The sequence below is a fragment of the Mandrillus leucophaeus genome, unplaced genomic scaffold, assembly GCF_000951045.1.
Source record: "Mandrillus leucophaeus isolate KB7577 unplaced genomic scaffold, Mleu.le_1.0 Scaffold493, whole genome shotgun sequence".
NCBI classification, from domain to species: domain Eukaryota; kingdom Metazoa; phylum Chordata; class Mammalia; order Primates; family Cercopithecidae; genus Mandrillus; species Mandrillus leucophaeus.
In genome coordinates, this window is record NW_012105287.1 from 1,243,067 (window position 1) to 1,266,941 (window position 23,875).

Here is a 23,875-nt window from a genome sequence, read left to right on the forward strand (position 1 = left end):
AGTGATTCTCCTGCCTCAGCCTCCCGAGTAGCTGGGACTACAGGCATTACAGGTATGCACCACCACGCCCAGCTAATTTGTGTGTGTGTGTGTGTGTGTGTACTTTTAGTAGAGACGGGGTTTCACTGTGTTGGCCAGGCTGGTCTTGAACTCCTGACCTCACGTGATCTACCTACCTCAGCTTCCCAAAGTGCTGGGATTACAGGCATGAGCCACCGCGCCCGGCCCAAAGGGTATACGATTTCAAACAAGGAGAATGCTTTCTCTTTTTATGTGTTCTGTTGCACAGCCTGGTGAATATAGTTAATAATAGAGTGTTACAAATTTCAAAATTGCTAAGTAAATTTCAAGTGTTCTTGCCACAAAAAATGTTAAGTATTTGAGGTGATGGATATATTAACTAGCTTGATTTAATTCTTTCACATTGCATTCAAAATTGTAACAGTATTTTGTACCCCATAAATGTTTTCCCCACACAACACCCTCTTCACAGAACCCGTAAGTCTATACAATTACAAGTTGTCAATTTACAATTAAAAAAAAGAAGAAAAAAGTTGGCATTTGCTATAACAAAAGTACCCTAGAAAATAATATATAGATATATAAAAGTCTATATATATAAAAGTCTATATATATACATAAAAAAGTTGGCTTTTGCCAGTCTGACAAATGAAGGGCGAAGCTGGAGCAATGTGTACAAAGGCAAAGAGGAAGAAAACCCAAGATACGCTCAGGGAAATAGAGTTTGGGCTGGGCGCGGTGGCTCACGCCTATAATCCCAGCACTTTGGGAGGCTGAGGTGGGCGTATCACCAGGACAGGAGTTTCAGACCAGCCTGGCCAATTTGGTGACACCCTGTTCTACCAAAAATACAAACATTAGCCAGGTGTGGTGGCGCACGCCTATAGTCCAAGCTACTCGGGAGGCTGAGGCAGAAGAATCTCTTGAATGAACCTCGGAGGCGGAGGTGGCAGTGAGCCAAGATCACACCACTGCACTCCAGCCTGGATGACAGAGCAAGACTCTGTCTCAAAAAAAAAAAAAAAAAAAAAAAAAAGAGTTTGGTTTACATAGAGCATAGTTTTAACGGCATAACGCAAGATGAACTAAAGAAAGAACCAGATTTGTGTGACCTGATAAGGAGTTTGAACTTTGTTGTACAAGAGAAAGTGATTCCAAGCAGAAGAGAAATGATCAGATGAGTGTTTTAGGAAGGAAACTATGTCATGAGCAAAAGGTGCAGGAGTGAAGGCAGCTATGGAATCAATCCAAGTGTCCATTGATGGATGAACAGATAAAGAAAATGTAAGATACATACACAGTGGAGTACTATTCAGCCTTTAAAAGAAGGAAATTCTGTCATCTTTGATAACACAGATGAACATGGAGGACATTATCTGGGCGAAATAAGCTAGGCACAGAAAAACAAGTATCTCATGATCTCATTCATATGTGGAATCTAAAAAAGTCAAACTCATAGAAGCAGAGAGTATAATGGTGTTTACCAGGGGATGGAGGATGAGAAGGAAGATTGGGGAGATATTGGTCAAAGGACACAAAATTTCAGTCAAGAGGAATAAATTCAAGAGTTCTACTATTGTACACCATGGTGACTACAGTTAATAACAATGTATTGCATACTTGCAGATCACTAAGAGGATGAAATGTTAATTGTTCTCATACAAATAAATGATAAGTATGTGAGGTGATGCATATGTTAATTAGCTCAATTTGCCATTCCACAATGTATACATATTTCAGAACATCATCTTGTATGCCATAAATATATATAATTTTTATTTGTCAACAGAGAGAGGGAGAGAAAAGGCAGGAAAACTGGGATAAGGGATACTGGTAGAGTCCATTGGGGTTATATAAACTGAGACACTGAATTCAAACTGTGCTGGCAGGTACAAAAAATGCTCAAGGTAAAGATATTTAAGAAATATAAAAGGAGGCCACCTGCAATGGTTCACGCCTGTAATCCCAGCACTTTGGGAGGCCAAGGTGGGTGGATCACCTGAGGGCAGGAGTTTGAGAGCAGCCTGGCCAATATGGTGAAACCCTGTCTCTACTAAATTACAAAAATTAGTCAGGCGTGTTGGCGCACGCCTATAGTCCCAGCTACTCGGGAGGCTGAGGCAGGAGAATTGCTTGAACTCGGGAGGCGGAGGTTGCAGTGAGCCGAGATTACACCGCTGCACTCCAGCCTGGGTGACAGAGCAAGATTCGGTCTCAAAAAAAAAAAAAAAAGTAAAAGTAAAAGGGCCGGGTGTGGTGGCTCCCACCTGTAATCCCAACACTTTGGGAGGCTCAGGCGGGAGAATCACTTGAGCCCAGAAGTTCAAGACCAGCCTGGGCAGCACAGTGAGACCCATCTCTACAAAATAAAAATATTAGCCAGGTGTGGTGGTGCATGCCTGTGGTTCCAGCTACTTGGGGGACTAAGGCAGGAAGATCACTTGAGCTGGGGAAGTCGAGGCGGCAGTGAGCTGTGATCATGCCACTGCACTGTAGCCTGGGCAACAGAGTGAGACCCCGGCCTCAAAAAAAAAAAAAAAAAAAAGAGAGTGAGACCCCCCGTCTCAAAAAATTTAAAAAAAGTTTGAAACAGAAAATAAGAAAACAAAATAAACTGGGTGTATATCATCAGGATGATCTTTAGTTTTTTCCAGCAGTCCTTGTGGTACTACCACCGTTTTGTTAAATTCACCAGCCAAAGGTTTTTATTTTGTCTTAATATTTGATGAAAAGAAACTCCTGGTTCCAAACCAATATGTAAATGAAGAGTACCTAAGACATAAGATAAAATATTGATAAATTCTCAGATGCAAGAATTCTTCTTCTTTAGGTCTTGCCAAAGGAGAAGTCATCACACAAATGTTTTTTTTACTGCTCAGTTCAAAGCCCTTTTCTCAGACACAGACTGGCTTCCTTTGTTCCCCTTTTCTCTTGATGCAAGTCGGCTTTCCAATCCATTGTGATCACTACCACAGAATCTGTCATTCAGGTGTTTTTTCCCTCTCCATGCCACAGTCTCAGGGTAGAACCCAGTCTGAAGGCACCCTTCCTCACTGTCCTGAAAAACAATCACCAGTCCCTTTTCCTTTAGGAATTGAGACACATCTAATCACTTTAAGGAAAAAGAAAGGATGTAAGTGTTCCAACCATCTCAGCAGAGTTGTCAGACATGCGAGAGAAGTAGCCATCTTGAACTTGGACACCAATAGCCTTCAGAAGACTTCAGACCTGGCCTCCCTCTGACCTGGAGCTGCCTGGCTGAGCCCAGCCAATCCTCAAAAAAATAATGAGTTGTCTAAAGCCACTGAGTTTAGGGGTAATGTGTTAGGAAGCAATAGGTAACTGAACTAGAGGTAGTGCTAAGAAACAGACCATAGCAAAGCAGGGGATAAAACCAGTGAGGAAGTGATTGTAATAATCCAGGTGCTCTCAGTGCTTCTTGTTAAAGGATTCCCATTGCTCTTCAGATAAAGTTCAAAATACTTAGCATGGCCTACATGGCCTTTTATGATCTCACCTGTGTCTATAAGACCTCCTCTTTTGTTTTTTTGAGATGGAGTCTCACTCTGTCGCCCAGGCTGGAGGGCAGTGGCACGATCTTGGCTCACTGTAACCTCCACCTCCCAGGTTCAAGCAATTCTCCTGCCTCAGCCTTGTGAACAGCTGAAATTACAGGTGTGCGCCACCACGCCACCGTGCCCTGCCAACGCCTCTTCTTACACCACTCCCAAAGTCTTTTTTCTTTTTTTTTTTTTTGAGACGGAGTCTTGCTCTGTGCCCCAGGCTGGAGTGCAGTGGCCGGATCTCAGCTCACTGCAAGCTCCGCCCCCGGGGTTCACGCCATTCTCCTGCCTCAGCCTCCTGAGTAACTGGGACTACAGGTGCCCGCCACCATGCCCAGCTAGTTTTTTGTTATTTTTAAGTAGAGACGGGGTTTCACGGTGTTGGCCAGGATGGTCTCGATCTCCTGACCTTGTGATCCGCCTGTCTCGGCCTCCCAAAGTGCTGGGATTACAGGCTTGAGCCACCGTGCCCGGCCTCCAAAGTCTTTTTTCAATAAAGCTTTACTTAAATATAATTCACACACCTAACAGTTCATCCATTTATACAATTTAATCGTTTTCAGTATATTCACAGGTATGTGCATCCATCACCACTCAATTTTAGAATACTTTCCTTTTTTTTTATTTGAGATGGAGTCTCACACTGTTGCCCAGGCTGGAGTGTAGTGGCTCGATCTTGGCTCACTGTAACCTCTACCTCCTGGGTTCAAGTGATTCTCATGCTTCAGCCTCCAAGTAGCTGGGATTATAGGCATGCACCACCACACCCAGCTAATTTTTGTCTTTTTAGTAGAGATGGGGTTTCACCATGTTGGTCAGGCTGGTCTTGAACTCCTGACCTCAGATGATCCACCCACCTCAGCCTCCCAAAGTGTTGGGATTACAGGCATGAGCCATCGTGCCTGGCCTAGAATATTTTCATTACCTCAAGAAGAAACTCTGCATCATTCAGCTATGATCCACCTATATTATTCCCCATCACTCTCTCAGCCACTTCCACTCATCGACTTTGTCTCTGTAGATTTCCATGTTCTGGCCATTTCATGTGAATACAATATGTGGTCTTTTGTGACTGGCTTCTTTCACTTAGCATGTTTTCAAGCTTTATTCATATTGTGGCATGTTATCAGTACTTCATTCCTTGTTATGGATTAATAATATTCCATTATTTTAATCCATGTTATGGATTAAAAATATTACATTTTGTTTATCAGTCGATGGACATTTGGGTTGTTTCTACCTTTTAGTTATTATTATTATATTATTATCATTGAGACAGGGTCTCACTCTGCCACCTCAGCTGGAATGCAATGGCACAATCACAGCTCACCACAGACTCGACTTCCTAGGCTCAAGTGTTCCTCCCACCTCACCCTCCTGAGTAGCTGGGACTACAGGTACAGTGCCACCATGCCTGGGTAATTTTTGTTTTTTTTGTAGAGATAGGGTTTCACCATGCTGCCCAGGCTAGCTACTCCCAAACTCTGGGGCTCAAGCAACTCTCCCGCCTTGGCCTCCCAAAGTGCTGGGATTACCGATGTGAGCCACCAAGCCTGGCCCTTCTGGCTATTCATGCTGTTATAAACATCTGCATACAAGTTATTAAGCAAATATGTTTTCGTTTCTCTTGGGCATTGGAATTGCTGGGTCACATGGTGACTCTATGTTTATTTGCCGAATTGCAAGACTGCTTTCCAACATGGCTGCACCAGTTTACATTTCCACCAGTGGTATATGAGGGTTTCCGTTTCTGCCCCCTGCTCCCCTGGCCCAAGACGGAGTCTCACGCTGTCACCCAGGCTGGAGTGCAGTGGCACGATCTCGGCTCACTACAAACTCCACCTCCCAGGATAAAACGATTCTCCTGCCCCAGCCTCCCAAGTAGCTGGAATTACAGGCACGCACCACCACACCTGGCTAATTTTGTATTTTCAGCAGAGTCGGAGTTTTGCCATGTTGGCCAGGCTAGTCTTGAACTCCTGACCTCAAGTGACCCACCCACCTTGGCCTCCCAAAGTGCTGGTTTTACAAGCATGAGCCACCATGCCTGGTCTTGATTCTAGCCTTTCTAGTGATTGTAAAGTGGTTTTGATTGGATTTCCCTATGACTAATAATGTCTAGCATCTTTTTATGTGCTTATTAGCCACTTACTAATCTTCCTTGAGAAATATCTATTCACCTTCTTTGCCTTTTTCTTTTTGAGATGGAGTCTCACTCCATCACCCAGGCTGGAGTGCACTACAACCTCCACCTCCTGGGTTTAACCAATTCTCTTGCCTCAGCCTCCCAAGTAGCTGGGATTACAGGTACCAGCCACCACACCTGGCTAATTTTTTGTATTTTTAGTAGAGTCAAGAGTTTCACTATGTTGGTCAGGCTTGTCTCGAACTCCTGGCCTCAAGTGATCTGCCTGCCTTGGCCTCTCAAAGTGCTGGGATTACAGGCATCAGTGCCTATGTCTTAAGTGTGTTTATTAAATATTCTTATTTTTTTCATTTTTTTGAGACAGGGAGACAGGGTCTTGCTCTGTCACCAGGCTGGAGTGCAGTGGTGCTATTACAGTTCACTGCAGCCTCAACCTTTTGGGCTCAAGTGATCCTCCCACCTCAGCCTCCTGAATAGCTGGCACTACAGGTGGGTGTCACCACATGCACTTTATTTTTAAATTTTTTTGTAGAGTCAGGGTCTTGCCATGTTGTGCAGGATGGCTTTGAACTCCTGGCCTCAAGTGATCCTCCTGCCTGAGCCTCCCAAAGTGCTGGGATTATAGGCACGAACCACCATGCCCAGCCAGTCCTAAGTATTCTTTATATATTCTACATACAAGTCCCTTATCAGCTGCATGATTTGCAAATATTTATGGGTTTTTGTTCTCATATTGAGGGCTTCAATCCATTTTTCAATTTTTGTATATGGTGTGAGGTGGGGTCTAACTTTATTATTTTACATGTGGCTACCTTGTTTCCCAGCACCACTTGTTGAAAAGACCATTATTTCTCCATCGGATTTTGGTACCCTTGTTGAAAATCAGCTGACCATATGCGTGAGCGTTTATTTCTGGACTCTCAATTCTATTACTGTAAGTCTATGCTGTGCTAATACAACAGCCTTGATTACCATTGCTTCGTAGTAAGTTTTGAGATCAGAAATGTGAATTCGACTTTGTTCAAGATTTGTTTCCAAGATTGTTTTGGCTATTCTGGCTGTTAAAATTCTATGTGATTTTTACAATCAGTTTATCAATTTCAAGAAATCAGCTAGGACTACGCTGAAATCTGTAGCCTACTAGTTTGTGAAGTATAACCATGTTAACAATGTTGTTATGGAATATTTCCCCAATTATGTGTGTTCCTTCCACAATTTCTTTTCCTCTCAATCTTTTAGTTATTTCAATAGTGCTGTGCTGCTTCAAGTCTGTTTAGAACTAAACCTGTTTTAGATACAAAACATTATGTGCCATTTTGTTAAAATGTGGGCTTTGCCATGTTTTAAGTTCTAGGCTTCTCCACCCTTAAAGACTATTGTTCTGGAACACCTGAGTGAGGTATTGCCAAGTACTTAACATACCAACTAATCAACAACCCTGCTAAGCAGCAATTCTTGGACTTAATTCTACTTACCATTTGAGGTTAAGTACACTTGCAACAAATGAATGGCCTCTCCTGGGACTTCCATGCCATTCAATACTTAGGCTCTTTCTAATTGTTCCCTATGGACTACATGATCTGAAAGTTAAATTTCCTCCCTTGCTATCAAAAAACTGCTAATCAGGCTCTTCTAATTACATGGTATACTAAGGGAAACATCCTTTTTGCCTGTGAACCTTGGTCACGGGTAGACTTGAAAATACCATGTGCTCCTTTTGCACCCTTAGGCACTGCTAAATGTTTTGCATCATTTTCTCTCAATGACCCTGTGAAAAAGGTGTTTTGCAGATGAGCAAACTACAACTAAACAAATTTGTGAGATAATACAGCTAGGCAAATTGCAGAAATAATGTATTAATTCTGGTAGTATGATCTCACATACCCCTAACCAGTATAATATACTTCATATTGTTTTTGCCTTGAGATCCACAAGGCTTCAGACCCACAGGGAAAACTAAGTATTAACAGAATTGAGCCACCGCCTCATGCCTGTAATCCCAGCACTTTGGGAGGCCGAGGCAGGCAGATCACAAGGTCAGGAGATTGAGACCATCCTGGCTAACACGGTGGAAACCCCATCTCTACTAAAAATACAATAAAATTAGCTGGGCATGGTGGCAGGCGCCTGTAGTCTCAGCTACTCGAAAGGCTGAGGCAGAATGGCGTGAACCCAGGAGGCGGAGCTTGCGGAGAGCCCACATTGCACCACTGCACTCCAGCCTAGGCGACAGAGCCACTGGGTCTCAAAAACAAAACAAAACAAAACAAAACAAAAAACCCAGAATTGAGCCCAATGACTCCAAGATGATTCTTGATTTGGGTGTAAGCTGACCTGATTATTTAAAAAATACAAAGCATGAAAAAAATTGACCAGATCTTGGTCTCATTCCTGGGAGTAACTGTACACAGCTTCTCAAATTTCATGGGATGAGTGGATGATGTACCTTAACTCTTCCTTTGTGGCTATTTCAAATAATCTCAAGCAAACCTGAATTTTTTTGCTCAACTGAAGCAAAACAATTGTCTGAAATTCTGCAACATTAGTAATGAGGCCCCAAATTAAAGTCCACAGGTAAACACAGCAACACAAATACCTTTAAGCGTGAGCCTCAGATCTCATCCTGATCCTGAACAAATGCTTTAGTGAGCGCTTGCTTTGGCAGAACGTACTGTAAAACTGGAACGTTTTGTGTGAGGCCGAGCGCAGTGGCTCACACCTGTAATCCCAGCACTTTTGGGAAACGAGTTGGGCAGATGACCTGAGGTCAGGAGTTTGAAACAAGCCTGCCCAACATGGTGAAACCTCGTCTCTACTAAAAATATAAAAATTAGCTGGGTGTGGTGGTGCACACCTGTAATCGCAGCTACTTAGGAGGCTGAAGTAAAATTACTTGAACGCGGGAGGTAGAGGTTGCACTGAACCTTTTGAGATGGTGCCACCGTACTCCAGCAGTCTGGGCAAGAGGGAGACTTAGTCTCAAAAAAAAAAAAAAAAAAAAAAAAAACCCCAAATAAATAAAAAAAAATTAGTGTACGAGACTAACAGCTTGGCAAGTTTTGGTATAAGGTCTCCAAGAGTGAAGGGGACAGGTAATTTGTCTACAATTTCTACTAAACAGTTTTTATAGTCAATTCCAGATTTTTCCTTACATTTAGATATTCTCAAAAATTACCCAGATCACACTCCATTATCAAATTTTGACTTCGAGAAATTGACAGCCCTTCATTACTACTCAGGTCAATCAAACCACAGTAGAGTCCTCCCTTGTCTGCAAGGAGATACGTTCCAAGATCCCCCCACAGTGGATACCCAAAACCACAAATGGTACCAAAGCCTGGCCTAGCCTACATGGCCTTTTTTTTTTTTCTTGGATGGCAAATAGCATATTCAGCATGAATATACTGTATCCAACATTCCCAGTATCCCATCCAAGGTGGGAAGGACAGGATGCCTCTCAGAAAAGCACACAATTTAAAAATTAATAACTCTGAGATTGTGGTTAACCATGGTCGCAGATAAGGGGATATGACTATATTGTTATTTGACTATGCTTGTTTGTGAAGCGATGTGTGACTATCTCATAACCATCATCTGATAGTTTGCACACACAGAAGTTGGAAATACAAAATGCTATGTCTGAAATCCAATCAAGGAGAAGTATGTAGGTAGTAATTGCTAAATTATAACATGCTAATTTTAGAAATAAAAATTACAGAGTGAAGGCAAATATCTAAAAAGGACCATAAAAATTGATCAGTAATTGAGACTGAGAGCAGCACTGCCAAGTCACAATAGGATCCTGAATTATACTTAATCTGGTTCTGTGTCTGTAATACAGACTTTTTAAAAAAAAATGTCACTTTGAATACGTTGAAGTCAGGAAAATTCTAGAAAATAAATGAGTACTAAAAAAAACAAAAACAAAACCATAGGATAATTAGGATAATGTCTTTATTAATGAGAATGAAACGTTCATTCCTCCTTCCACTCCTTCTTGTTGGTTTTCTGGACACAGCTCACCTGATCCTGCTAATTAAAGGGTATGATTACTCCAAAGGATACAAGAATCAGAGTTACCAAATTCTCAAACATAACATTATATAACTGTCAAGTGAACTAATACCAAAGAAATCTTATTAATTGGCCAGGCATGGTGGCTCATGCCTGTAATCCCAGCACTTTGGGAGGCCGAGGAGGGCGGATCATGAGGTCAGGAGATCGAGACCATCCTGGCTAACACGGTGAAACCCCATCTCTACTAAAAATCAGCTGGGCATGGTGGTGGGCGCCTGTAGTCCCAGCTATTCGGGAGGCCGAGGCAGGAGAATCGCTTGAACCCAGGAGGTAGAGGTTGCAGTGAGCCAAGATCGCACCATTGCACTCCAGCCTGGGCAACAAGAGTGAAACTCCGTTTCAAAAACAAAAAAATAAATAAATAAATAAAGGTTCCCACATTAGTATTATTTTTGTTCCACCCAAGCGCCTTTCTTTCTGAAGACAGTTTAACAGGCTAAGAATCATTCAACTTACCTAGAAACGTTGTCAGTCTAACTGCTTGTGGCTTCCCTCGATTGGCTCACGCTGTGTGATGTCTTGAGAAGTATCTATCCACCTATAACAAAAAATGTAACTTACTCACTGCAGCCTCAATCTCCCAGGATCAAGCAATCCTCCCACCTCAGCCTCCAAGGGAGCTGGGACCACAGGCACACACCATCACACCTGGCTATTTTTTTCTTTCTGTAGAGACATGGGCTCACTATTTTGCCCAGGCTGGGCTCAAGCAATCCTCCTGCTTCTGCCTCCCAAAGTGCTAGGAATGTAGGTGGTAAAGCCATCATGCCTGACCTTCTCCTTCATTTTCTTTACATCTTAAGTGTAAGTAAAAAAAGAATCATGGGAATTTTAGATAGAGTCTAAAATTGAATTGAGTATCGAGAATATGGCCTTTCCACTTAAGTCAAGCTTTCTTTTCTGTTCTATGATTGTTATATAACCATCCACCATTTTTGAATTATACTGTTTGACATTTGTATAATGCCTCTCACTTGCTTTCTCACATACATCCCTATTTTCAAACCAAAACACAGAGATATTACCTTAGAAAAGGTAAACATCTCAAATACCAAAATTTCACCCCACATATCTAAATGAAATTATTTAAATCAAACTCAAAAGCCTCTAGGGGTTAAGATTTCTAAGGAAACTTACTTCATGTGAACGAGCACTCCAATATCAGCCAACATCAATCATTCTTACCTAAAGAATAATGAGAAAAAGTTACTATAAAAGACAAGGGTATAAAAATAAAGGTCTGAAAATGCTAGTCAACTTCAAAATTTAAAGAGTAAAATTCCAGAGATAAAGATTGGGGGTAAGTTACAGCATTAAAAAAAATAGGAAGAAACTTCATGGGGGGGAAATCTAAAATTATTCTTACATAAAATAAGTAGACACCTGAATCAGAATGAAAACTGCATTTTCTTTAAAATGTAAAAGCCTAACTCTTATTTTCACCAGTCTGAGCACAAGTTTGACTGCAACCCAAAATATACTATCCCTTATGTGAAGGTATGTGACAACGTTGACCTCACCAAATGAGTTTTAACATCAGCTCTTTTTTCATATGAAAGCACATACCCTGCTCCCCATTCAAGTATTTCTTCCATTGTCAGGCGGGCTGACCACCTTCAGCAGGAGTCCTCCAAGAGTGCCCAACTCCCCTTCCCACAGTACACAATGCTGCAGTAGTTGTCCTGCAATCCTTTGTATTTACCTCATTCTTTCCCGTCTAAGTCCTCACTGAGTTTTAAAGTTAGGGCCGGAAAAGCTATGCCTTACTGGGACAGCAAGGAACCAATTATTTTCTGAGGAAGAAGACATTCATTCACCTTCACTATATGCCTGGCAGGGCCACAGTGCACAAAACAAAGATCAGCCTTCATTCAAGTTCCAGGTTTTTCTTCCTCCCTGAATGATTACTGCAAAGGGTATATGAAATAAGAGTTCCCTGTTGCACATGTACCATCCATAAGGGATACTATATCGTTTTGCATTCTTCCCCCCATTCTCCACATTATCCTATCCTACATCCAAGCCCTTTTCACTCTCAAAAAAAAAAAGAAAAAAAAAAAAAAAATCAATCTTTTTTTCAGCACTGGTGTTGAAAAGCAACGCTTTTATGGTTTAATGGTTTACCAGCAACTGTTGAGATTTCCAGTTGAGTCTTAAAAATTGCCAATCATTATCTAGCAGCAATGACAGATGATTAGGAGCAGTCAAATCCTCTGAATTCTTTCCCTAATAGGCAGCCATTTGAGAACTGCACTAGCTGACATCACTAAAACATTATCAGCTAAAGCCAAAACCAAATAAAGGCCCAGAACAACATCCTGGCTCTCTAAAACCTGTCCAAAATCATTAAGGGAAAGGCAGTAAATGCAGGACTGGATCATGTCACTGCAGCTGACAATGATTAACAATAGGAGACATGCAACCCCCATTAAGGTTAAAAGTCCAAAACTAGTCACACGCATCTCTTTATTGGGGAAAAGTGAGACTATTATGCATTCTTGGTAGGTCTGCAACCTTGCATGAAGAGCACCCATTGCATTTCTTTCATCTTTCAGAAAGCACCGGTATCTGTTCCAAGGGCCTAACAGTACGAAAATACATTCTGGCATCACACCTCTGAACCCAAGACTGCTCTCATTAAAAATAATTTTGGTTTGTAACAAGATTATGAAATACAATGCAAGCACCTCAGTATAGCATTATTACTGAAACCCACTTAATTCCCAGCTTTTTGACTGAGTTTTTGTAAAAAACCCACTGCACTAAGATTCACAATTCATTGATAGATACAAATTAAAGCTAGTAAGAACACACTAACGTCACAAGTTTCTCATTCTAAAGTGCAAAAGCCTAATCATCTTAAAGTGAACAGGATAAGGCAAAATTAACCCCCCATCCCAATGAAGTTCCTGAAGTCCATATATTATAGCAAGTACATTCTCTAAAAATTGTTACTGACTGGTTAAGAAATAGGCCTGAGTTTTTATTTCTAACACCCAATCACTAAACCACGGCAGCAAGCACTGGCCACCGATTTAATGGATTACGACACAGGAAACCCCAATCAGGGTTCTATGTAACTTAGTGATACTCATGTCACTAATATTGATTATTATACTTGATCTGCATTATATTATTGATATGCAGAAGCTAAACTAGTCATCATTTGCTCTTTCATCAGTAGAGTCCAAAGTCGTTGGCTTGAATGGACTACATGTTAAAGTACAAGTCTGTCCCCACCTTGTGAATTGCTTGCCAACGAGCAAGCTCTTTTTCTTGATACACAGAAGAAAATTATCATAGTCATGAAGGTTTCATCAGCATTTATGCAAAGTAAACCGCTTTCCAGTTACAGAGCAGAAACATTATAAATGAAAGCTGTCTCTCATGTATGCTAGCTAAAAACCAGTTCAGAGACCAAAAAGTTGAAGTGAGGTCTGGATAAACAGTTGATGCAAAGTCCTAAGCAACAGAAGAAGTGCTTTTGAAGACTTAGGTTTTCTTGTAAACATTTTGGACTATAACATCACATCCCTAAAGCTAAGGGAACCAAATTCAAAAAGCTACTCTGAACATATGCAGTCATCCTACAGAAACGACGATGTCTTATGATTGGGAATGATTCCCAAAATGTATTCGACTGTAGTCAAGTCAATGTTCCACACCACCTTCCCCCAGGTTTAGAGTATAGACATATTTAGACAAGTCCCATAACTTGAACTACTCACATTAGATTCCCATCTAAGCCCAAGGTAGTAACAATGGTGTTTTCATGAAGCCCATGTTTCTGAAAATTTTAAATCGCATTACAAAAAAACCTGTACTTTCAGTTCATCTCAACTCGTAGAATTACCAAGATTGCATACTGAAATTACTGATATTGCCGATCTATGGGCAGGTCAGTTTGCTACAATAAAGACTAATTATCACATGCTATACGGCCCATGTCAAGGTGCTAAAAGCACCCTAGTTCCCACGTAGAGTTTAGTTCCCTCTCCCCCACACCACTGATGTGTTCCATGTTATCTTCAGTTACAATGCAACTAAAGGAAACCACACAACTGAGTCAGATATACCAAAGAATCAAGTTTGCACTTTTTATCTGAGAACTGCAACAGCACTGAATTCTGCCTAACAAATTACAGCTCTAACCCCACACCCACACAGTTTTGATGTAAGCTAGCTTTACCATACAAGTGTTAGGTGCTGCACTGTAATTTCATTGTCAGAAGTGTGATGCCAGAATGCCCACGGAATAAAAGTACATAGCAAGTCACCAAGTTAGATTATATTGCTTGTTACCTACCTGTATGCAGTCGGCAATGAGAATCTTGGAGCAAGCAGGAATACTACATCCGGGTCCTAATGTCCATTGCCATTTGCGGTACTACGTTCCTCACAGTTACGCACTGCAGAAATGCTGGCTAAATGCAGTTATGTAGCAGGCCACTACTTTAATAGTGCATGATTGCAGTCCAAGAACACCAGAAGACATTCTGCCACAACTTAGTGGCTTGCCCAAGAAAAGCCAAGTATCTAAATTTTAATCTGCCATAATATGCCACTTAAAAATTGCACAGGCGTAACATTACAATTTCCCCATTTTTTAACTGTTTATATTAGTCGTACAATACATCTATAAAGAGTGGTGGGCTTTGTAGTACTTCTTAGGAGTTTAATTAATGTTCTAAGCAAAGAGGATTATGGTTTCACTAACATGAGCCAATGGGCTATGCTTATAAAATACCTATTAAATACACTGGGGTCTTAAGAGTACGTACTTTGTAAAGATTGGGAGAAGTAGTATAAAACACAACCAGTGTTCCTCTTAAAATTATGAGACAGTGGAGAAGAGGAAATGGGGACAAGTGGTTTCTTTAAATGAGAAAAATGGCTAAAATACTTCAAAATTGCTACCTCCCCTTTCCCACCCCAAGTTTCAGATAAACTACTTATTAAGATTATTTAAATTCACATTAGGCTAAAAACTATCATATATACATTGAAGACTTATTGAAAGTCTATTTGAGTAAGCTTACAACCCTGGGTACATTGCTGTTTCAGTGATGAAAGTCAAATGTCATTTGAAACTAAGCAACATTATTTGCTAAACAACGTTTAGCAACTCTACAGTCCACAGTAAGGGTATCAAAAGCCACAACTTTCAGGAGATTATCCATTAGCATCCTTCACCACTCTTCAAAGGTACAGTACTACCAAAAGCTTATTTTAGGGGGTCTGTGCCAGCATCCCTTATAAAGAAAGGCATGTAATCTGAAAAATAAACTGAAACATTAATTTTATAGGCAGATTTTCCCATTTCCCAACCAGCCCCCACCCACACATTCAAAAAGTTCACCCTCTGTGGGTGTCCCATGAACACCCCTTATTTCCTTGTCTTTGGTAGAGTCCCTAACTATATAATTCAACCAAACTGTAATGGATTCCTTTCTAATCAAGACCCTTGTTTCCATACAGAAAATCTCTTATGTATCACCAATTAATCATCTGTTTTGGGACAAAACTTCCTCATTGATATAACCATGGTAAAACTACTCATATTTCCAAGTGTGTTGGTGAATGAAATAATGAGCATTATTTTCTAATGAGATTCTCTCCCTTAGCACACCATGTACCTGTCAGTCATACAACCAGAATTTAGTGAGATGCTTTTATACACTAGTGTTTACTTTCAGCATTATCCTGTTTCCTATGCAGAAAGTGCTCGGATTGTTCCAACAATAGGTCTTCTTTTGTACACAGACACAATACTAAACTTCAGCATGTTAATAAAGGTTTGACTTAGAATTTTTCTTTTGCCAATTAGCACCAAGAACAGAGGTGAAAAGGAGGAAGACACATTCCATAGTAAGAGTTCTATAATGTACAGATTTGAATGGAACATAACTAAGAACAAAGCCAAACCATTCAATTACTTTACCTACTGTTAGGAAGTTGTCCCTCTAACATATTTACACTGGTAAATCAGGCTCCTATTATACTAACAGGCAACAATAAACCATCTACTTTAATAGTCAAAGTCTCTTGTTCTAATGGAAGGGGGTTCAATGAAGTTGACAATTAACTGACAACACCATGGAAACATTCCAAGCCTTTAAGGTGGTAGGAAGGGATATTTGTACTGTGTAGCATGAGCAACTTTCTCCAGATTTAGTGCTACATCAAAAGGAAACTAAGTAAAAACAAGTTAACAAATTTACAGTAAGAATGATTATCTGCAACCCTATTTGTTAACAGTCACCACTAGCTTAGAAGAGAACCAATAGACTTTTATAGTCCTATAGATTTTGCCCAACAGAAGTAGCACAAGGAGATGTAAAAGTTACAGAGTACAAATGTACATATAACTAAACCTACTTCAGTTACTGAACCTTTTTTTTGAGACAGTGTCTCGCTCTGTTGCCCAGGCTGGAGTGCAGTGGCACGGTCTCAGCTAATTGCAACCTCCATCTCCCAGGTTCAAGCAATTCTCCTGGCTCAGCCTCCCGAGTAGCTGGGATTACAGGCGCCTGCCACCACGCCCAGCTAATTTTTTGTATTTGTAGTAGAGACAGAGGTTCACCATGTTGGCCAGGCTGGTCTTGAACTCCTGACCTCAGATGATCCACTTGCCTCGGCCTCCCAAAGTGCTGGGATGACAGGCGTGAGCCACCGCGCCCAGCCCAGTTACTAAACCTTCTTATTTTCAAGTTTCATTTTTTAGACTACACCCCATCTTTATAAATCACTTGAATACATGAAAAGGCTTCATGTTTAACAATCTTTAATTCAAATGTAAAAGTTCAATACAAGCCATTTATTGGGCTTGAAATTTGTTGGTCTTTTAAAAACAAGAAATGGGGAAATGCAACAAAATGATCTTTCCACTTTTCAAAAGCTTTCAAGTAAAGGATAGATCATAGGGCCATAAAAGATCCATTTAATCAAACCCACTTTCACCTCCTACCAATTGTCTTACACTCATTCCACAATCTTAATACATATTCCTGAATGAAGATTTACAGTTCAGCTTTGCTTACATAACCATTTAAAAAATACTTAGCACCAGCGTGCTTCCTATATGCCAAACAAATCATGAAACTACTTCAATATGCATTTCTTCTTTTTAAAACAAAGGGGGCAGTTATTTGTAGAAAGCAATACTTAGCCTCCAGATAAATTTCCCAGAAATGGCATATGCCATTCAAAGGCCTAGACACTCTCATGCTTTCAATGTGGAATACCTAGCCTAATGTGCATAGAAGCATGAATGGCAAAGTTGAAGATCAATATTATAACTATTTTTCTATTTATTTGAAGCACAGTAAAAAAAAAAAAAAAAAAATGGTACACTTTGGAAATTCAGTGGCACAAGGTACACTGCCATAACTTGAGGGACATTATACAGTAAAAAAGAAAAAAAAAGGAAATAAAAAGGAAAAAAAATTCTCCTGTTCCAAACACTGCATTACATCATTTTACCTGCCCAAACAGACCATTTACAAATATTAGGTCAATAAACTGCTAACATCCATAAAAAGGTAGCTTTCTTACTAAAATGCAAGAATTTAAAAGATTGGTATCTAAACAAAAGACAAAACAAACTGGAATGAAAGCCTAAATATCACATCTAAAACCGGGGTTTTTTGTTTGGGCCTTCGTACTCTTCTCTCCCTCTACCATATCCTGCTGGAGTTCCAGGCCCCATTCCTCTAGGACCCTGTCCACCCACAGGCCCCGCACCTCCCTGCCCAAAGCGCTCAGTACGCTATTGGAACAGTAATTAACAGTTCATTATAAGTAGTTGATGTCCATGTGTGTTAAGTAAATATTTTAGAAGGTTCCGTAGTCAACGTTCGTCGATACAATCACCAATGAGTCGATCCACAGGTACCGGGAACATAGAAAGGAAAAAAGGGTAATTTGAAAATTAGTTTACGATAATACATGCCTTGTGGTATGTTCCCACTTGAGCCATTCTCATACACCTGTTTCAAAGAACAGATCTTCCCTGTAGTGCTAAAAAATTTAAGAATTAGTGCAGATGTGAAAATCCATTCCAAAATGAGTTCTAAGAAATTTCACATCAGATTAACCCAATGAAAAGCTTGCAAACTCTCACTTTCAACATCTGAACAGGAAATTTAATTTCCAAGTAAGCCTAACAAGCCCAACCAGAGATTCAATTCACTCAATGAAGTGACAAAGACCTACTCACCAGTTAGTGGCATGTGCTGCTTAAGAAACCTTGTGCTTTTCAAGATCTTAAGACACATCTGGCTAAGTTGCAGAAAACTTAAAAGGTTGAAAGTTTTAATAAAATGCTACCAGACTACAAAAAGAAAAAGCATAAAAGACTAATAGATTTAGTCACTTAACCGGCACAATAACTTGATCAAAAAACTTGTGTTGCCGAATTCTCACAGGCATACTACCTTCAGAGCCATCACTATATAACCAGAGACAACTACATTCTCAGCACTATCCTATATTGTTGCAAACTGAATGAACAAACCCCACCCACCTTCATCAGTCCATCTTTTCCCTTAGGTCTTTGAAAAGTACAGACACTTTGCTGTAATTCCATGTTTTAGATACTTCCCAAACAGTGAAACACCAAGCTAAAGTAACTGCAATAAAGCAGTGAGTGACTTCATTATTCCCATCTCGTTTTACGTAATTCTAGAGACAGAAGTTTTCAATGGAAACATATGTGCCTCAACAGCAGACCCCTCAGGTATGCAAACACAGCAGCCTACACTGTTTTTCTCATTCCATTTATAACAGACCAGTTACTATGAGTATTATTCCAAATAAAAAACTAAAATGGCAGCAGGGTTTAACTGTTCCTATACACAATTTCAACTTCTTTAAAACAAAATACTATAGAGCTACTCAAAATGACTAAACCGTAATCTTTTTTACAAGATTTTTTTTACAAAATCTTACAAATTACAGGGTTTTTGGCTCATTGTTCTGTATTCTACCTCTAAGAGCTAAAAAAAGAAAAATTTGGGGCTTTCATAATTATGTTAATTACAACAGCTGAGAACCCAGGAGCTATCAGCTACCTGTTACCTAGAATATAAACCTTTAATTGTGAGAACATAAGGTCAAATTAGATTTTACACATTGCCTAACAATCTGTCTTTAGGAAGATTATTATTAAACCAAAATGTTACCCACATACTCTGAAAAATCTGAAGAAAGCCCATAGTATTACATTTTACCCAACCAGCCATTTATAATTCTAACTTTAATTCCCAAAAAGTCTTAGGTAGATTATAAACAGGTGAGGCCCTTTACTAAATCCTTATGTTTCTATTTATAAAATGAATCTTATGAGCTACACACTGCAGCTCCCCTCCTTTGCCAAAAGCCTGTAGTGAACTCATCACATTCAATTCAGCTATAAAAATGCACTCTCTAAACCCACCAAAATTCAGTCCTAGCGATTTGTAAAGCCCTAACGCAGCCACTCACGCCAGTTCAACTGATTATTCTAAGCATCTGACAGGCTATATTTACAGCTGAAACATGATAGCATCAAGAAGGTTCAGATCAAATGCACACCATTAGTATGCTTAAAAATTATTGTTGATTTTTGCTACTCTGTAGCAAAATGGAGATGTCAGTTGATTTTAGAAGGTATACCTACAGACAGGCCCAACAGGTGGGAAACGACGAGTCAAAACACTCAATTCCCTTTTCATAGGGTAGAAGCCACACCAAATATAGGTCAAAGTCCTACACATCACTAAAACATGCCTAAAGCTTCAAACTACAAGGCTGAGTCCTACTTATGGCAAATACCAGCTTAAAGAATGACAGTTTGCCATTTGATTATTCTCACTTGGATGTAGAATAATCAGATACATTATCTAGCATCTAGAATTTGGATTTGCCATGCACTACAGTTCAAAAGCACCTAAATCTACTTATTGCCAAAGGTAATTCCACATACTACTAACAGCATTGACTCCTTGTTGGCAACCTGTTTAGGTTACCACACACCGAGTTCTTCTATGTTGCCAAAGTATTCCTCAATATTACATATTTATGTATGAAATTGGTAGGGGAAACTAAGAGGTCCAGTCACCTACTATTAAAAAAAAAAAAAAAAAAAAAACACACCTAAGTTGTGAAAACGAGATTTTCCTTGGTACTACGTCCCACAGGATACATTACCATGTCACTTCCCATCATGGAACCACTCATGGTTGCTGGTGGAACGCCAGGATTAGCTTCATAACCTATGCCACCACCACCACCTAGAGGTGGAAATTTCTGGCCTCCTGAACCATAGGGATCTAGAAAACAAAAATCGTGGTTACAACTCCACCAGAACACCACTCTCTACTTATGTCGTTAAATTTAAATTTCATACTTACCTCCCATGTTCATTGCTCCTCCGCCACCCATTCTCATGTCTCTTTCCCTCTGCAAGAAAAAAAATTCCTTTCAATATACCAGTACCACACCCAAACCAAGCATTCTGAAGAACTGAAAAATTTTCAAGAGTTAAATAAAAAAACATGGCAAAGTTCAAAAAGTTCATCATCTGAATTATTTCTGAAATCAATATTCTGGAAACTAAGTTAGACTCAATTATCCAAAGACCTATAAAACTTTCTATTCAAGGCCGGGAGCGGTGGCTCACGCCTGTAATCCCAGCACTTTGGGAGGCCAAGGCAGGCAGATCATCTGAGGTCAGGAGTTCGAGACCAGCCTGGCCAACATGGCAAAACGCCGTCTCTACTAAAAGTAAAAAAATTAGCCAAGCGTGGTGGCAGGCACTTGTAATCCCAGCTACTCGGGAGGCTGTGGCAGGAGAATCACTTGAACCCAGGAGGTGGAGGTTGCAGTGAGCCAAGATCAAGCCACTGCACTCCAGCCTGGGTGACAAGAGCAAAACTCTGTCTCCAAACACAAAAAACTTCCTGTTCAATTAAATCCTCTGACCTATACAAGACAAACATAATATACTTGATTTAAAAAAAAAAGAAAAAGAAAAAAAACAGAAAATCACTGTAATTTGATATTTAAATTTCCTGTATTTCCTTCTAGGTACCTGCAAGTTCTATAGACAACTCCAATTAGAAGGCCGTAAAGGTTGACTTACTGGATCCATGTAGCCCATTCGGCTGTAACTTTCCTCTCTTTGGCGCCTCATTTGCTCTTCCATCTCACGTTGACGAATCATCATCTCTTCCTCTCTTCTACGTCGTTCCTCCTCTTGCCTAGAAATACCCATCAAGCACATAACTGAAGTGTTATCCACATCTTTTTATAATTCAATGTGAAGAAACATAGCAGTTGGCCTAAGAACTAGGTTAGAGCTAAAAAACACAAAGGCTTAGAGTGAGTCTAGGGGCATAGTACTAAAGACATTCTGGCAAAGAATGTAGGCTTTATTAAGGAAAATCTCACACTGTATTCCACTTTAAGTGTCAAACCAACACTGACATAATATTTAACCTTTGTATTTTGCCTGACCTGAAAAACTAAGTACATCTTTTTCATAAATGTCAGAATATAAATGTTAGTGCATAAATCAAGTTTTAAGACCAGGGTTGGTAATTCATGCCTGTAATCTCATCATCTCAGTACTTCAGGAGGCCACGAGTTTGACACCAGCCTAGACTCCATCTCCACAAAAAAGAAGAAAAAAAAAAAAATTAGCTGGGGGGTGGTGGCCTGTGCCTGAAGTCCCAGCTGCTCAGGAGGATTGCTTGAGCTCAGAAGTTTGAGACTACAGTGAGCTATGATCACGCCACTGCACTTCAGCCTGGGCCCATCTCAAAAAAGGAAGGAAAAAAATGGCCAAGTAAGTATGGTGGCTCATGCCTGTAATCCTAGCACTTTGGGAGGCAGAGGCAGGCAGATCACTTGAGGTCAGGAGTTCAAGGCCAGCCTGGCCAATGTGGCGAAACCCCGTTATCTACTAAAAATACAGAAAGAATTAGCCAGGTATCGTGACACATGCCTGCAATCCCAGCTACTCGGGAGGCTGAGGCAAGAGAATCGCTTGAACCCAGGAAGCAGAGGTTGTGGTGAGCTGAGATTGCACCACTGCACTCCAACCTGGGCAACAGTGATACAGGTTTTTTGTTGTTGTTTTTGAGACAAGAGTCTCACTCTGTCGCCCAGGCTGGAGAGCAGTGGCACAATCTCACCTTACTGCAAGCTGTGTCTCCCGGCTTCACACCATTCTCTGCCTCAGCCTCCCAAGTAGCTGGGACTACAAGCACTTGCCACCACGCCCAGCTAATTTTTTGTATTTTCAGTAGAGTATTTTCAGTTTCACCATGTTAGCCAGGATGGTCTCTATCTCCTGACCTCAAGATCCGCCCGTCTCAGCCTCCCAAAGTGCTGGGATTACAGGTGTGAGCCACTGTGCCCAGAGTGATACATTTCTAAGGGAAAAAAAAAAAAAGAAATGAAGGTTTAAACCTTAAACACAATTTTACCTCAACTGCATTTCTTTACGTTTCTGCATTTCTTGATTGTGAAGTTCTTCCATGCGTCTTAATTCTTCCTGTCGTCTCATCAGATCTAAACATTGGAAAATATTTTGGATTCTCATTAACAAGGTTCTAACAGGGTGAAAAAACAATTGACCTTAGCAGTGATGTAGCAGTGATGTTCATGCGGGTATCTTTTTACCTTGGCGCAAAAGATTTGCCTGATGTTCATGATAGGCATCTTCCATTTCACTTTCCAATTTGTCTTTTGCATCCTTCATGTTTTTTTCAACTTGTTCCCTTTGCTGTTTTTCCATTTCATCCAAAGACTTCCATCGCTGAGAATATTCGTACTCAAACGTACCATGCTGGGCAAAACGAGGAGGGGTTTCTCTCTCCCTAACAATACACAAAATTTAAACATGAACCAATTTGTGAATGCACACCAGAAAATACTTGCCCTCGTACTGGTCTTTTTCCTGTTCTATTTCTTGCAAACAGTACAAAAAGCAAAAATTATCCTGATTCATCTTAAAATATCTTCACAGCAAAAATACTCAGAATACTCAGCAAAAGGGAATACAGGGACTGGAGATAAATTCTACCTTCCTCATTTTCTAATTGTTTTCCTCTAGCCAAGTTCCTTACTGAGGCTTATTTGTTCCACCCATAAAAATGTACTCCAAGCCAGGTGCGGTGGCTCGCCCCTGTAATCCCTGCACTTTGGGAGGCCGAGGCAGGTGGATCACCTGAGGTCATGAGTTCAAGACCCATTGGGACAACATGATGAAACACCGTCCCCACTAAAAACACAAAAAATTAGCCGGGCACAGTGGCAGGCACCTGCAATCCCAGCTATTCTGGAGGCCTGAGGCAAGAGAATCACTTGAACCCGGGAGGCGGAGGTTGCAGTGAGCTGAGATCAAGCTACTGCACTTCAGCCTGGGCCAACAACAGCGAAACTCCAGCTCGGGGGCGGGGAAGTACTTCAGCCGGGCACAGCGCCTCATGCCTGTATCCCAGCACTTTGAGAGGCTGAGGTGGGCGACTCACTTGAGGTCAGGAGTTCGAGACCAGCCTAGCAACATGGTGAAAGCCCATCTCTACTAAAAATAGAAAATGAGCCGGGACTGGCGGCGCATGCCTATAATCCCAGCTACTTGGGAGGCTGAGGCAGTAGAATCGTTTGAACCCGGGAGGCAGGGGTTGCAATGAGGTGAGATCATGCCACTGCACTCTGGCCTGGGCAACAGAGACTTTCAGTCACACACACGACTTTATGCCATCATTGTGGGGACAAAACAGGATTGCATGTGAATGTACCCACCTCAGAAACAAACAGCCATCTGAGTAACAGCTTCAAATCTTTCTCAGCTTCAGATTTTTTACTAAGAAGCATATCTACATCAAATAATTTTGCATATTTTAAGCAAAATTGGAAAATTACTAAAACAATTTTCTCCTTTACACTTAAATTAAAAACTGCCAAAAAGTTTCATCAATCTTACTTTTGATACATTGGATTCTTCTGGGCAAGTTTTTCAGGAAGACCATCTTCATCGTCTAGTTGTTCAAGTGGTTCCACGATGACTGGACGAGGAGTT

General features: G+C 40.6%; 1 protein-coding gene across 1 annotated transcript in view; it reads right to left on the reverse strand.

The window, feature by feature from the left end:
- Window positions 1-9,667: 9,667 nt before the first annotated feature.
- The window catches only part of SFPQ (splicing factor proline/glutamine-rich), a 29,072-nt gene continuing 14,864 nt past the window's right edge, over window positions 9,668-23,875 (reverse strand). Inside the window, exons 5-12 of the mRNA XM_011995620.1 lie at window positions 22,474-22,670; window positions 22,278-22,362; window positions 20,930-21,047; window positions 20,199-20,247; window positions 19,996-20,117; window positions 10,945-17,575; window positions 10,264-10,345; window positions 9,668-9,762 (exon numbers count right to left, since the gene is read on the reverse strand). Coding sequence (XP_011851010.1) covers window positions 17,438-17,575; window positions 19,996-20,117; window positions 20,199-20,247; window positions 20,930-21,047; window positions 22,278-22,362; window positions 22,474-22,670 — 709 coding nt within the window. The 3' untranslated portion in view covers window positions 9,668-9,762; window positions 10,264-10,345; window positions 10,945-17,437. The remainder of the gene's footprint in view (window positions 9,763-10,263; window positions 10,346-10,944; window positions 17,576-19,995; window positions 20,118-20,198; window positions 20,248-20,929; window positions 21,048-22,277; window positions 22,363-22,473; window positions 22,671-23,875) is intronic.